Source organism: Heterodontus francisci, chromosome 16 (genome assembly GCF_036365525.1).
Source record: "Heterodontus francisci isolate sHetFra1 chromosome 16, sHetFra1.hap1, whole genome shotgun sequence".
NCBI classification, from domain to species: Eukaryota; Metazoa; Chordata; class Chondrichthyes; order Heterodontiformes; family Heterodontidae; genus Heterodontus; species Heterodontus francisci.
Window position 1 is genome coordinate 42183659 of NC_090386.1, and position 15075 is coordinate 42198733.

General features: G+C 42.7%; 1 protein-coding gene across 1 annotated transcript in view; it reads right to left on the reverse strand.

Moving 5' to 3' along the window:
- Positions 1-5353: 5353 nt before the first annotated feature.
- Positions 5354-15075, reverse strand: part of LOC137378068 (protein-glutamine gamma-glutamyltransferase 2-like) — a 59750-nt gene continuing 50028 nt past the window's right edge. The window contains exons 12-13 of the mRNA XM_068048134.1: positions 10832-10968; positions 5354-6586 (exon numbers count right to left, since the gene is read on the reverse strand). Of these exons, the coding sequence (XP_067904235.1) occupies positions 6436-6586; positions 10832-10968 (288 nt within the window). The 3' untranslated portion in view covers positions 5354-6435. The remainder of the gene's footprint in view (positions 6587-10831; positions 10969-15075) is intronic.

Genomic DNA, 15075 nt, shown 5'->3' on the forward strand with positions numbered 1-15075 from the left:
TGAGGCATCATCCTCACTGCTTATGTGCCCCCTAGCGGTCTTTCTTTGTTTCTGTAGGTTCCTGTAAATGCTGTTAGCATCTCTGGTGGGGTGCTTCCAGTGTCTGCATTTACATAGGAGGATGTGGGGTTCAACTTTTCAAATTTTTCAGTGTTGGCTTACTGGACAATCGGGGTTTTTATCTGGTATTCCTCCTGGACTTCCTTTAACCTGCCCTCTTGGCCGCTTTCTCCCCTTCCCTTTTGAACCTTTTTCCAGCCTTGACCCCATTTGTTCTCGGTGGGGGCGTCCCTTACAGTTCACCAGTCCTCTGCTGAAGGGTCCTCCTAACACCGGTACAGGACTTAGGGGTGCAGGTTTCACTGTAGGTTGGGGTTTCCCCTCAACCTGGCACATGTGGCAACTCCTGCAGTACTCCACCACATCTTTGTGGAGTTTTGGCCAGTTAAACTGCTGTCTTATGCGGTCTTTGGTCTTTCGTATATCAGCATGTACAGCCACAGTAGTCTGTCCAGTGGTAGCACAAATGTGAATGCTCTTGCTGTGTACACAACTGGTGAGGTGGGAGTGCAGTCACACCGTTCTCCATCCTCAATGTTGCTTTAAGGCAAAGATAGATAAGAGCGAAAGAAATTGAAGGTGATGCTGATAGTAGTAGGCAGGATTAAATGGGAGCAATGGGAAGGCGCAGGAGTAGCATAACCACTAGCAGGGAACAGCTGGGCTAAATGGCCTGCTTTATGTTCATAGTCCAAAAGAAATGTGCTTCTTTTTCCAGCACCCTCACATCATTCATGTTTTCCATGAGAGCAGCATTAAACCATCACGAGATAGGGGCAGTAACATCATCCTGACTCCTACAGCTGAGGTGGGTACTAAGTGATTCATTGGCGGTGTTATCAGTACATGCCTTTTCTGCAGAACATAAAGCATGCTCAACAGTAATTTCATTGGCGGAGGGAAGCTCTGACACTGATGTTCTTTCCTTATTTCTTTTCATGTAAAACATGCCGTCAAGAAAACAATCCTGGAGACTTAAGGTCAGCATTCAAGCAACAAAGGCAACTGGATCATGCTGCGGAGTTTGTCACGATGAGGAAAGGAACCTTGCATTTATGGATGAAGTGGGAGCGCACATTGGGATGCGTTTGGGGAACATTCACCAAGAATAGACTGAGTTCAGACTCTTGTGACTTTGCCTTCTTCACATGGACAATACAGTAGTGGAATAGAGAGCCACACGTTCATTCACCACAAGGCTCTCCAGGAACAATCTCTTTAGTTCTCCATAGCAGAGACTCGGCCTGCCTGTCTGACGAGAATGCTGGCGACACAACACTCATGTATCCATGCACAGCAGTGCCTCGAATGCTTCATGTACTTAATAAAATTTCTCAATAATTAAACCTGGAATTGTTGAGGTTTCTGATGTTATTTTCCTGACTTTGCAACTGCACTTCAGATATTCAACTGTGGTGTGGTCCTTGGGGAGGAAACGGGGAGGAGAGGGGGGAGAGAGGGGGAGGAGAGAGGGGGAAGTGGGGGAGGAGAGGGGGAGGAGGGGGAAGGAGAGAGGGAGGTGGGGGAAGAGGGGAGGTGGGGGAAGAGGGGAGGAGAGGGGGAGGTGGGAGAGGTAGAGAGGGGGTATGAGGGTGTAGTGGGAGGGAGTTATAGAACATAGAACAGTACAGGCCCTTCGGCCCACGATGTTGTGCCGAACTTTTAACCTACTCTAAGATCAAACTAACTACCTACCCTTCATTCTGCTATCATCCATGTACCTATCCAAGAGTGGCTTAAATGTCCCTAATGTATCTGCTTCTACTACCACCGTTGGCAGTGCATTCCACGCACCCACCACTGTCTGTGTAAAGAACCTACCTCTGACATCTCCCCAAAACCTTTCTCCAATCACCTTAAAATTATGCCCCCTGGTGATAGCCCTTTCCACCCTGGGAAAAAGTCTCTGGCTATCCATTCTATCTATGCCTTTCATTATCTTGTACCCCTCTATCAAGTCACCACTCATCCTTCTTCGCTCCAATGAGAAAAGCCCTAGCTCCCTCAATCTTTCTTCGTAAGACATGCCCTCCAGTCCAGGCAGCATCCTGGTCAATCTCCTATTAAATTCAGAAGTTCCTGAAGAGGGGGATGCAAAAGGCAGGGACCAGACAGCTGCAATGCCTGAAGTACAGTTGAGAAGTAGGGGAGAAGGCGGCTGGATTAGGGATCTGCAGCTGGAGGGAACGGCTGGATGGAGAGGGCCGGAAGCGAGAGGCCGTAGAGAGCCGCGCGGAGCGAGCGGCCGAAGACCTTGGTGTCGCCGGGTGCAGGGACCGGCCGGTACGCCTTTTGCCGTTGCAAGTTTAAGGTGCATGTGCTGTAAAACGCATTCCCACCGCCCCCCCCCCCCCCACCCCTGCACTGCTGTCTCCGGCCACTCTACTCCCATCCGTCACTGGCCCGTTCGCTCGCCTACTTGCCGGCCGCTCCGCTCCAACAAGGCCCGCTCCGTTCTCCACCCCCGGCCCACTCCGTTCTCCCCCCCCCCCCCTGTTTCCTGTTCTTCAGTGCCAATTTGCCAATTTTAAAATGGTTGGCCACAAGTTTTAGGATTTCAGGCCTCCTAGCTTAAGGCCGAATAGTAATTTCTAACTTTCCAGCTACATTCCTAACTCTCGCTCTGTTCTCGGAAGGTACTGACCTCAAATGTGGACATTTTAGTACTCTAGCCCTATAAACCACAAGAAAACCTGTACTGAAATTTTGAAATTATTGCTAGGGATCAATTTGGTTTCCTGCTTCCAATTTCCCGTTTGTCTTTGGGTTTGATCCCAGACGTGATCCCTCGAGTTTCTGTTATGTTCAAGTGAGGAGGGGTCAAAGGGCTTCGTCTTTTCCATATCCAGGTTAGAACATAACACAATCTTTCTTGAAGTGGATGTCCTGGCTAATTCAGTAGGCTTTTGATTACTTACTTGCTATGATCATAACAAGAACCAAATGGACAGGTTTTCTTGCGTTAACAAAGAAAGAGGTTAACTTTATTGTACCTAAACTGAACTGATAAAAATAATAAACAATGTGCCAACGTTCACTCACACCCACACTCTGGAGGTTTACACACACACAAATAGGTTGCAGACTAGGGAAAGGTAGATTGGTTGAGTTAGAGTCCATAGAAAAAGGGTTATACAATCTGTGATCTGGTGATTTGGCTGGCTTCTAGTTGAATTCAGTGGTCCTGAGGCTTTCAGTTTCAGTCTTTTGGAGAGCGCGATGCGGATGATTTCATCCAGTGATGTTTCTGATTATAGCTAGAGTATGCAAAGGTGGTCAGTCAACAGGCAGAATTTGAAAGCTTTCAAGCTGGAATGGAGAGAGACAGAGAAAGAGAGCGAGGGGGGTGGCGATCCCCCACTTAGGGTCTGCTCATGTCAGAGTCCAGTTGATTCTCCTCTACTGCAGAGAAAACACCATCTTAAAACCATAGATGGGGAGGGGCTTGTCACATGACAGTCACTCAGTGATTCAAAACATCGCAGTGAGCAATATTTCTCTGCTTACTGAAAAGAACAAGCAGCTCCTTTAAACTTCCTGGCTCTTGGTTCTTGTTGGGAAATGCACAGTCATTTTGTCTCCCTCCTCACAGTCCTTTGCAATGTAGGATACAGTGCAGCAAAGTAGGAGTCATATTAAACTGTCAGCAGTCATCCCATTTTAAATATTCTTTTAAAATTTCTTCCAAAAAAATCTAATTCAGATCTCCAGCCAGTGGACCAAAGAAAATTATCATTCAACAAAACATAGTGGCGTAACATGCTCAAGATAGATTTCTGTGGATTGCATTCACAGACAGAATGGAAGTCTTTGGAAAAGCAATCACAAATTTCCATTGGGTTTTGCCAATGCAAAGGCCATCCATAGTAAATACAATATACTGGGTTGGAGGACCTATACATAAATTGCTGTCTTAACTGAAAGGACAATGGTATGGCAGGAGGTGAAAGGGCAGGTGTTGCATCTCTTGTGTTTGTATGGGCAGGTGCCAGTGGGAGATAGGCAAGTGGTAGGGTTGGTGATAGACCAAACTAATTTGTCACAGAGGGAATGGTCCTTTTGGAATGCTGGAAAAGGAGGGGGGGGGGGACAGATATATTTGGTAGTGCAATCATATTGCATGTGGCAGAAATGACAGAAGATGATCTGCGAAATGCAGAGGCTAGTAGGCTGGAAGGTGAGGATATGAGAGAATGATTACATTACTTGAGGTGAAGAGTGGGGAAGGTGAGGGTAGAAACATGTGAAATAAGATGGACCAAGTCTAGGCTCCTGTCTGACATGGTGTAGGGGAATCCTCATCTGAGAATGGAGGGCATAGCAGAACCTCTAGCGTGGAAGGTGATATCATCAGAGGAGATGCAAAAAAAACAGAGAAACTGAGTGAGCAGAAAGTGGGATAGGAGGAAGTATGACACAGGTAATCCTGAGAGTCAGTGGGCCTATAATAGATAGCAGTTGAATGCATATCACCAGAGATAGGGAGAGAGAAGTTCAGAAAAGGAAAGGAAGAGTCAGAGATGGACCATGAAAAGTTGAGAGAGGTGGCTATTTGAAGCAAAATTTACAACATTTTCTGTATTAGGGAGAGAGCAGAAAGCAATACAGATAGTCATTAATGTATTGGAAAAGAAGATCAAGGAAGAATTTTGTTCAACAAATTCTATGAAAAGACAATTGTGGCTAGAACCTATAGTGAAATCCTTTATCTGGAGATAGTGAGTAGAGTTAAAGGAAAGAAATGTTCCAAACTTATTGTTTAACTTCACTCACTTCCTCCAGATAAATAGGATGTCTGCATAGGTCCTAAACCCTTGGGATGCACACAAAGCAGTGAGGAATAAATCCAAGTCATTGTAGGAAAAATTTCCCAAAAATTGGCTTCAAAAAGTCATTTCCAGCAGCAGAAATTGCTATTAAAACTCTTCACACTAACTCCTCACTACTGCTTGTATCAGCTGTTTCTGGTAACATCTGCACCTTATATTTGATATTTTAACTTACCCCGAGTGGAAGGCAAATGAAAAAACAGGAAATCCAGAACTACATCACCATTGGCCTTCATTACAATATACAAATTAGTTCTATTCGATCTCAGTAGATGGATCACGGGAGGAGTCAAAATGTTCAAGTGAAACTTGTGGATTGTTTCTGGATGGAAAATTGGCAAAAATGTCTATATCACCTTTTGCTGTCAAAAAAAGTTACTTGCCCCAATTATACACTGAAGTTGCATGAAAACAGCTTGGAAAAATCTAAGCTTGTAATAAGAAGCAAATAGTTACACTGAATCCATTGGCAAACCACTTTATTGTTGAAATGCAGTCAGCGGATATAGCCAGAAATTAGGAAATCAGTTTCCAAAACTACAACATAAGAAAAAATTATATTCTTAATACTCTTTACCAATTTTATCATCTCCTGCAAAATGAAACAAATCTTAATGTAAACAAAATGTCAAAAAAGAGATTCATACAGATCAAATATTATTTTATGAACTGAAGTTGCATGCCTGTTTTTACATTGATTACCCAGAACCTTTAGAAGTTATCAATAGATATTCAGTCCAGTCGATATATTCGGTTCAGGAAAGTAAACTAGTGGTACAGGAGATCATAATTTAAAGAACCTAATATCCAACCATGAAGTGGAGATGAAGAGGCTAAGTGACAGGAAGAGCGATCCCAGCCACCATTCCAGGAATTGGTACACAGTCTCCTCACTGTATTGTTATAGCTCAAAAAGAAAGAAGAAAACTTGCATATGTAAATCGCCTTTCACAGTCAACGAGGTACTGTTGAAGTGTAATCACTGTTGTAAGGAAACATGACAGTCTGAGATAGACTGACTATTTGTCACCAAGGAAATCAATGGATATTGGGAGTGGGCAGGAAAATGTAGTTGAGGTGAAAGATCAGCCATGATTGTATTGAATGGTGGAGCAGTCTTCAGAGGCTTTATGGTCTACTCCAGCTCCTATTTCTTATGTTCTTAAGTTATTAAGGCAGACTGGCCTCAGTATAAGGTCTTATTTGAAAACTCAAGTTGCTATAAGCCATTTGTATTGCTTTACTGACTCATTAATCTCTTACTCCTCCATGTACAGTTTGAACATAGCACCTATATTTCCAAGTGAATTCAAACTTATCAATAAATCCTCAAGTAAACAGGGAGAACCTTCACCAAAACAGTACCATGTTAAAGTTGACTATAATTTGCAATTAAAAGTATATTTTACAAAACATGCTAACTGACTGCAGTGTCTGTAATTATTGTGCTTGAAAATTTAAGCAGTTAATGAAACTCTTAATGAATATATCCCACAAATTCACAAAATAAGAAATAATGTTTTCATGTTTCTTGTTTCCCTTTTCTCTATTTTTCTTGGACTGTGATGTTCAAGGATCCTTTTACACTTTGCAGTTTGTCACAGCTAAAATCCACCAGCAGTTTCTTCAACCCGGACTTATGAGGAACAAAGTCGCACGTCACTGTTTTCAGTTCGTTAACTGCTATATTCGGAACTCTAAGGGGATGAAGTAAGGGAAAAGAATCTTCAGAATTCTAAGGCAATGATTATAAAATTGTTAATACAGAACTGAGAACCAACTATCCAACAATAGTCATCTACTATCAACTGCATTATGTGTTTAAATCCTTAAAGGGAAACGTGACTCTATTGCTGAGAAATATCATTCTGATGAGCACTTATCCACAACTCCCTGATTTCACCATTTTTTTAACTTGCTAATTTACAACATTCCTCCAAGAAACCCTATAAACATCGATGTGTTCTAAAAGTCCAAGTATATTTATCTGTTCGACAGCCATCATCCAGTAGTTTAGTTAGCTTCTATAATAATGCCTGTAGATACATGAAGAAAGTCTCTTGTTTCTGAAACCATGGGCTGCATGCCAAAATCGGGCTCATTTAAATAGCCAGGGTGGACAGTCCATCCCTTCCACACAATCGGGTCTTGTGCACAGGCACTGATGCCATTTTTAAAGGGCTGTTAGCCCTACTGGCAAATTTAAATATTTAAAGTAAATGGCATTAAAAAAATAAATACATCTCTTTTGCCTCTCTCCCACGCACCCCCCCCCCCATAACAGTTAAATTAATTATTTGCTCTTCCCCCCAATACACTTACCTTTTCCCAGCTGACTTCCCCCCCCAGAACGGCACAAACTTTAAACTATAACCCTTCCCACCATCCCCCATACCATGACATTAATTTGACCCCGTTCCCCCCATCCCACACTAAGAAAGGTACCTCCTGCCCCCTCCCCACCAGTGGTGTGCCTCGTTTCCCCTGACAGGGATCCAAAGGTGCAACAGTGTCAGCGACAGTGACAGGGTAAAGATCGCAGTGGGATGTCAGAAGGCAACGGGAGAGTGATTAATGCAGGTAATATAATTTAAATATTTAAATTGCAGTCCCATCATCGAGCGGCAGGGCGGGGCTGCCACAAGGCCTTGCTGCTGCCAGCAATACCAGGCCAGGTCCTGCTGGCGTCGAGGTCCGTGGTGGACGTCATCTGGGGCCATCTTCAGGCACCCACCCCCGCCATGGATCCAGACGTCAAGGGCTCTATATAATCCAGCCCCATGATGCCTGGCGCTTCTGGTTTCTTTGTTCTTCATACCAAGTAGAGTTACTGTATTCAGGATGCAGCAAATGCTTTATTACTGAAATGGAATTTCTCAAAATCATTTCTGGGGAATTCTGATGAGCTCCCTAAAATCAGCAACTCTAAAGTATCTGACAGTCCAAAGCTTCATCTGATACTTTGTGTTGTCACATTTTATCAAATTCAAAACTGAACAGGGACTGCAGAGATGTAAGGAGGAGTTGGTAATTTCTGATTATTTCTTTGCTAATGAAGAAAATTCATTGAAAACCTGAGCTGATGCTCCCATAACATTAACACAAAGAAGGAAATGAGAAATAAAAACAAGAAATGCTGGAAGTACTCAGCAGGTCTGGCAGCATCTGTGGAGAGAGAAGCAGAGTTAACTTTTTAGGTCAATGGCCCTTCTTCAGAACTAGCAGATATTAGAAATGTGAAAGGTTTTAAGCAAGTAAAGTAGGGGTGGGGCAAGAGATAACAAAAGAGAAGGTGTAGATAGGACAAGGTCACAGACAATAACTGGCCAGAAGGTCATGAAGCAAAGGCAAATAATATGTTATTGTTGTGTTGAAAGACAAAGCATTAGTACAAATAGGGTGTTAATGGACTGAAAATTGAACAGCCACAAGCGCAAACATGAAAAAACTGTGGGTAGGAAAACTGAACAAACTAAGATAAAACAAAATAAAATAAAACACAAAAAATATAAAAGAAAAAAGAAAAAAGAACTAAAAATAAAAGTAAAATGGGGGGGCTCGTCATGCTCTGAAATTATTGAACTCAATTTTCAGTCCGGTAGGCTGTAGTGTGCCTAATCGGTAAATGAGATGCTGTTCCTCGAGCTTGCATTGATGTTCACTGGAACACTGCAGCAATCCCAGGACAGAGATGTGAGCACGAGAGCAGGGGGGAGCATTGAAATGGCAAGCAACCAGAAGCTCGGGGTCATGTTTTCGGACTGAGTGGAGGTGCTCTGCAAAGCGGTCACCCAATCTGCATTTGGTCTCCCCAATGTACAGGAGACCACATTGTGAACAGTGAATACATTACACTACATTGAAAGAAGTACAAGTAAATCGCTGCTTCACCTGAAAGGAGTGTTTGGGGTCTGGGATAGTGAGGAGAGAGGAGGTAAATGGGCAGGTATTACACCTCCTGTGATTGCAGGGGAAGTTGCCGTGGGAAGGGGACAAGGTGGTGGGGGTAATGGAGGATTGGATCAGGGTGTCACAGAGGGAACGATCCCTTCGGAATGCTGACAGGAGAAGGGAGCGGAAAATGGACTTCTATTGAAAAGAAAACAATTTTTTGATCATTATTTTTATAAGACTGCAACCAGCTGTCTCAAATCCAAGTGGTATAGTCCAATAGTGCCCTCCTCAGGATCTATGTTTTCCTTCTGAAGTTAAGGTCAGCTAAAACTGCACGTGTGGTTTTACAAATAAAGTGCCATGCCATTGTGATGGTCAGCCCAAGGGCAGGAACTCTGCTCTTTTTCTCCACCCAGGAGAGAGGAGCATGATGAGGGAAGAGGGTATATGAACAAATAAGCTACAAAGAGTTAAAATAATACACACACCTTGACATGATTATCCTTGTAGAGGAGGGTAGAAGCTCCCTCTATTCACAGGCAATCAGGATTTCCAAAATAAGTTTGGAGCCAGACATATTCCGGTCTTGACCTTTTTCCAATCCATTCTGCAAAACTCCAGTGGAATTACGATTGGAGTCTGGCCAAATGGTCAAGGGAATTTCAGATATTTTACCCAATTTAGTTGCCAAAAGTTTCCTCAGAGATTCCCTACCCACCCCTCCTCACTACCCCACTCCACCGCCATCCACTTTGCCATCATAACTTTTATACGTGACTGGTATGTAATAATATTACAGCATTTGAATACTGTCAATTGCCTCATTGATCATTGAGTAACGCAATGTAGTACATTCAGAAAATTAAAAACGTAGCTTAATCAATTTCAGCGTTGTTGGTATTCCTGTCTTTGAGACAGAATTTCAATGGGGCAGGATTCCTGCCCACCCCATCATCTCTGCTTAAATCCAACCCATTTTCTTGAGTTCGGGCTCATTGCACATGCATGGCAGGCTCCCAGTAGGATTCCTGCCACCCAAAGGAAGCAACTGAGGAACCTCGAGCAATGTGGTGGGGGGGTGGGGGGAGGAGGCTAAGTGCAGCAGCAGAAGTGTGAATGAATGACCTTAAGTGGGACGAAGCGCCCATAGATTTGATTAAAGCTCCCATGTGACATTCGCAAGGAAACAGGCATTCAGCAGGCAGGTATTTGGGTTCCGACCAGGGGAAGGAAGGCTGCAGCAAGGCCCTCTCCTGCCATCAGGGCAGCTCAAGGTATTTACTACTGTTTCTCAGAGTATACTAGAATCTTCTTTATGGCAGCCCTGGCCAGTAAGCAGGATAGATAGGAGGAAAATCCTCCAAGAACCAGGGCCCAGAGCCCTATTGCTAGTACATACTGCAGGTGGGGAAGAAGAAGCCAACAGTGGTTCGAGCAAGGCCATAGGAGGGGAATCTCAGTCAGGGTTGTGAAAATTGATAGGAATCACTGCTCAAATTTTCCATCAATCCTCGTTGTGATCCCTGATGTATATTATCGTTAGCATAGTTCGAGTGTTGTTTATAGATGTCTCAGAGTCTTTGTAAGGCTAAACAGTAACTCCTTTATTTTAAATCATAACTATTTACAATTTCATTAAGTTCAGTGAGCAGTTCTCATGATACTTCTATCTTCTTCCAAGCCTAATACCCATGTGACGATTACATCATCATTACAGTGAGAGGGGTTACTCTCACTTTCTCAAACATTAAACCTTTCAGACTCTTATACAACAATCCCATCTAAAATTGAGCAGGATTATAGAAATGAATTTCCACCATTCATTTCTAACATCCTTTAAAGTAGTTTTCTTGAATGGAATCTTCCATTCAACTTCTCTGATGCATTTTTCTTTGCCCTAAAGTTTGCTCTTTCAAAGCCTTTTATATCTGATTTAGGAGCCTTAATTGCATTATCAGATCTAAATGACACAATTATCAGTCACTCAATCCTGGCGATTCATCTGCTTCTTGCCAGTCACTGTACATTTTCAGAGTGTCACTACTTACTTTATTTCTTTTTCACCTTTAATCAGACCTTTTCCCTCGAGTGTCAGGACACAATCCTTCAGAGTTTGAGGATAAATGTTCTGAAAGCTGATCTCTACGACCACTTTTGTATTTATCACAATGGAATAAGTCACGATCTGAAGAAGTAAATCAATTTTTAACATTGTAAATTATGCTTCACTTCGTTTGGAACATTAAAGTCATTGAAAACATAGCTTTATGGATACGGCGTTCCTATGACACAAACTTTGGATCTGAGCATAAGCCTACCGACGTCAACAAATAAAAGTGATGGATGCAGTGTTATATTTTGGGGTTTATATTCAGATATTTTCCTTAGCACCAAAGACCACCCTGGAAAAGGGCATCTGGCAATTGATCATTTAAAAGTGACAGATAAGTGTGCCAACTGTAATGCAGTGTAGTGGTGACTTCACCTTTAAGAAACCAGACCTTTAAGAGATCAGGCCACTGATGCAACTGATGACATCATCATACATGTATAAGGAGACACCAGTTTGACATGCTCAACTCATGGGTTGCAAAGAGCAGGCATACAGATCAGAGAGGGAAAAGATCTGGACCTAAGATCATGCAATGTAGATAAGACAATAAATAATGTTTGTGTTGAATCTGAATATAAAGTCTGTGATTATCATTTAATGAAGACGCAAGGATACAGCACAACACCACAACAAGACCTGCAGGTTTGACTGGTGGCATGACAATAGAGGTGAATATTCCAGTGCCACATGATCTGGTTGGCATGCTTTTCTTTTCAGCATTTCAACAACTAAATACTGTGGCTGGGTTGTTATAAAAGCAGCCCCATCGTAATTTTAAATTGACTTATCAACCAACACACAGTTGGAGGCCCATGGAGGATGCCTGTATTTCAACAGTCTTTTTCCATACACCACTTGCTCACCACATCTTTTATCAAGTTTTTCTGTTGTGCCAGACACCTGTAAATGCCTCAATTAAAGCAACACTCCAATGATTTTGCATGACATTACTTAACTGCTTTTGTTTTAACATCAACCTTCTTTATATGTTCTGATAAAAAAAAGCCAGTAAAAAGCAGGGATGGAGGGGAGGAGGGTGTGGAGAGTAAGAGCTAGACAATTGGAGATATGTGTGACTGGCTAACAAACCCATGCACAAACAACAATTCTACTTATATAAATAACTGAGTGGACTTTGAGGATAAATACATGAGAGATGGGCTGCACCTAAATCGACAAGAAACAAAGAGAGTTACAAAGTACCTACCTAAGACTATCGTATGGAGTTCCGAAGTGAGACACTGGTGGAGAGGCGGAAGGACTGAAATAATCAGGGTGGGGGGGAGCGGGGAAAGCATTTTTTTTGGCTATGCGGATGGTGGGAAGGGGTTGAAGGGCAAAAGTGACGAGGTAGAGGGGAAAGTTCAGGATGGGAATAAAATTAATGCTTGTCATATTGGCATATAAAACAACCATGGTGGGGGGGGGGGGGGGGGGGGTGGTAAAGGGCCTCCTGCTTTTGATTGTTATTTTAAAAAATTAACGAAGTACTTTCTCTTTCAACATTCAAATTTTTGTTCAAGGCTTGAAACCCTTTAAAATGGTGCCGGCGCCTGTGGCGTGGCTCCGGACGCCATTGCCGGGGAGAGCGGCTGCCCCTCTACGTCATTGGGGGCAGCCGCTCCGCTCCCTCCACTTAAATTAGCCCCTCCGTGTCAGAAGGCCGCCAGCTTCAAAGCACGCCGTCGTGAAGTGTGGCGCGCTGATGAAATTCAGCCCCTATTGTCAAAAGCCTGCTCTGAGGAAAGACTAGAAAGGGAAGATCCAAAAGGTGATCTTATAGAGTGTATACAAGTCAATTAAGGGATTGGATAAGGTAAACGCAGAATAATACTTTAAGTTAAATAGTGAGAGTAGGACAGATATATAGGAAACGAGTAAAAGTCAATTTAGGACTGATGTCAGGAAATTCTACTTTTCACAAAGAGGGATCAATGTATGGAAAAGACTGTTCAGAATTCCAGTGGAGGATAAAACCCTAGAATCTTGTCAGAAATAAAGTGAATGCTGAAATATCGGAACATTAGGAATAGGAATATGACATTCAGCCCCTTGGGTCTATTCTGCCATTCAGGTAGATCAAGGCTGATCTGTACCTCAACTCCATTTTCCTGCCTTTCCTCCACATTGCTTGATACCCTTAACCAACAGCAATCTATCTATTTATCTGAGTTTTGAAAGCTCCAATTCTCATAGCAGCCAGAACATTTTGGGGTATAGTGTTCCACATTTCTATGACTCTTTGTGTGAAAAAAAATGTGCAAAATTTCCCATATTGAGAGGAATTTGGATTCTTTCTGGGTAGATTAAGTAAGATGAATTAATTAGTCTTGCAAATCTGTAACTATCTAGAGATCTTTATGCACGGAACTTCCTTTTTATGCCTAGTTCAAGTAGTGGGCTAAGTGCATTAATTACGTTAATGATGTTCTCATACATGTTTTGTAAGAACATTGAAAAAAAACTGTATCTTACATCACCTGTCTCTGCTCTGCCTCCACTCATCTGCTGCTGAAACCCTCATCCATACCTTTGTTACCTCTGGACTTAACTATTCCAATGCTTTCCAGTCTGGCCTGCCATATCCTACCCTCTGTAAACTTATATACTACACGAGAAGGAAAGAATAAACTGAACACTAATGAGACTCCATGGATGAATAAAGACGGAAGGGAAAAATTGCAGGTTAGGAAAGAGGCATACATTAAGTATATAAACAGCTGAGGAGTGCATAACAAGAGAGAATACAAAGAGATTAGGAGAGAAGTTATAAAAAGGAAGGCAAAGATGAATTATGAAATTAAATCATCAAGAAACATAAAGCAAAATAGCAAAATATTTTACAGGCACGTCAATTAAAAAAAGAAAGGCTTGGATAGGAATAAGACTATTCAGCTATAGACAGGATAATACTGCAGGTAACGACAGAGATGCAAAATATTAAATAATTATTTTGCTTTGGGTATCTACCAAAGAGATAGAACAGGTAGACATGACATTGAATGTTGAGTAATGAGGTAAGTGCATTAAAATTTTAAAAAGAGGAAGTATTGAGTAAACTAATGAAACAAAGAGGATAAAGCCCCTGGTCCAGATGGATTACATCCACACATTTTAATAGAATCTAGGGAAGAGATAGCAGAGGCATTACTACACATTTTTAATAATTTATCAGAAAAAGGCGTAATGCCAGACAACTGTGGATAGCTAACTTAATTCCTATATTTAAGAAGGGGGAAAGAACATGCCCAGGAAGTTATAAGCAAAATAAAAGTTAAATACTGCAAATGCAGGAAATCTGAAATAAAAACCGAGTGCTAGAAGCACTCAGCAGGTCTGGCAGCAACTGTGGAGAGAGAAACAGAGTTAACATTTCAGGTCTGTGACCTTTCATCAAAACTGGTAAAGGTTAGAAATCTAATAGGCTTTGAGTAAGTGAAAGGTAGGAGCAGGGAAGAAGAACAAAAAGGAAGTTGTGTGATAGGGCTGAGGGCAGGAGAAATTAAATGACAGAGCTAATTGTGTGCAGGCGCTGGCACCGCTTTTAAAGGGCAGCCAGCCCTGCCGGTAGATTTATATTTTTAAAGAGACACCCCCCTCAACTGTTGCAAACAAAATTCTAACACCCTTTTTCCACCACCCCCCCCCTCCATAACAATAAAGTTACGTATCTGCCCTTTCCCCACAAAACACTTACCTTACAAATATGACCTTTCTTTCCCCGAACGGTACCAAGGTTACCCCTTTCCACCATCCCCTACACTCATGATGATTATTTGACCCTATGCCCCCCCACCCCCGTTGCACTAAAAATATTAACTCCCACCCCACCCCCCACTCCCCCCTGCACCAGTCTTTTGCCTGCTTTTCGCAAATGGGCAAGTGAAGGTGTGGGAGTGCCAGCCGCTGCACTGAATTTCGCGGCAAGGCCCATAAGATGGGAGTTAAGTTTATTTAAATGTATTCATGGCACTCATTTCAATATGCAAAACCGGGTCCCATCGCCCAGTGGCTGAAGGGCCGCCATGGGGCCTCGCTGCTGCCAGGAAGATTGGGCCCAGCACTCCTAGCATTGGACGCCTTGGCAGGCCTCTGCCGGAATGATCTTCTGGCTCTCCCCACCACAGAGCCCGACTTCAAGAGCCTGGTAAAATACAGCCCTTAGGAGTACTGAGTGCA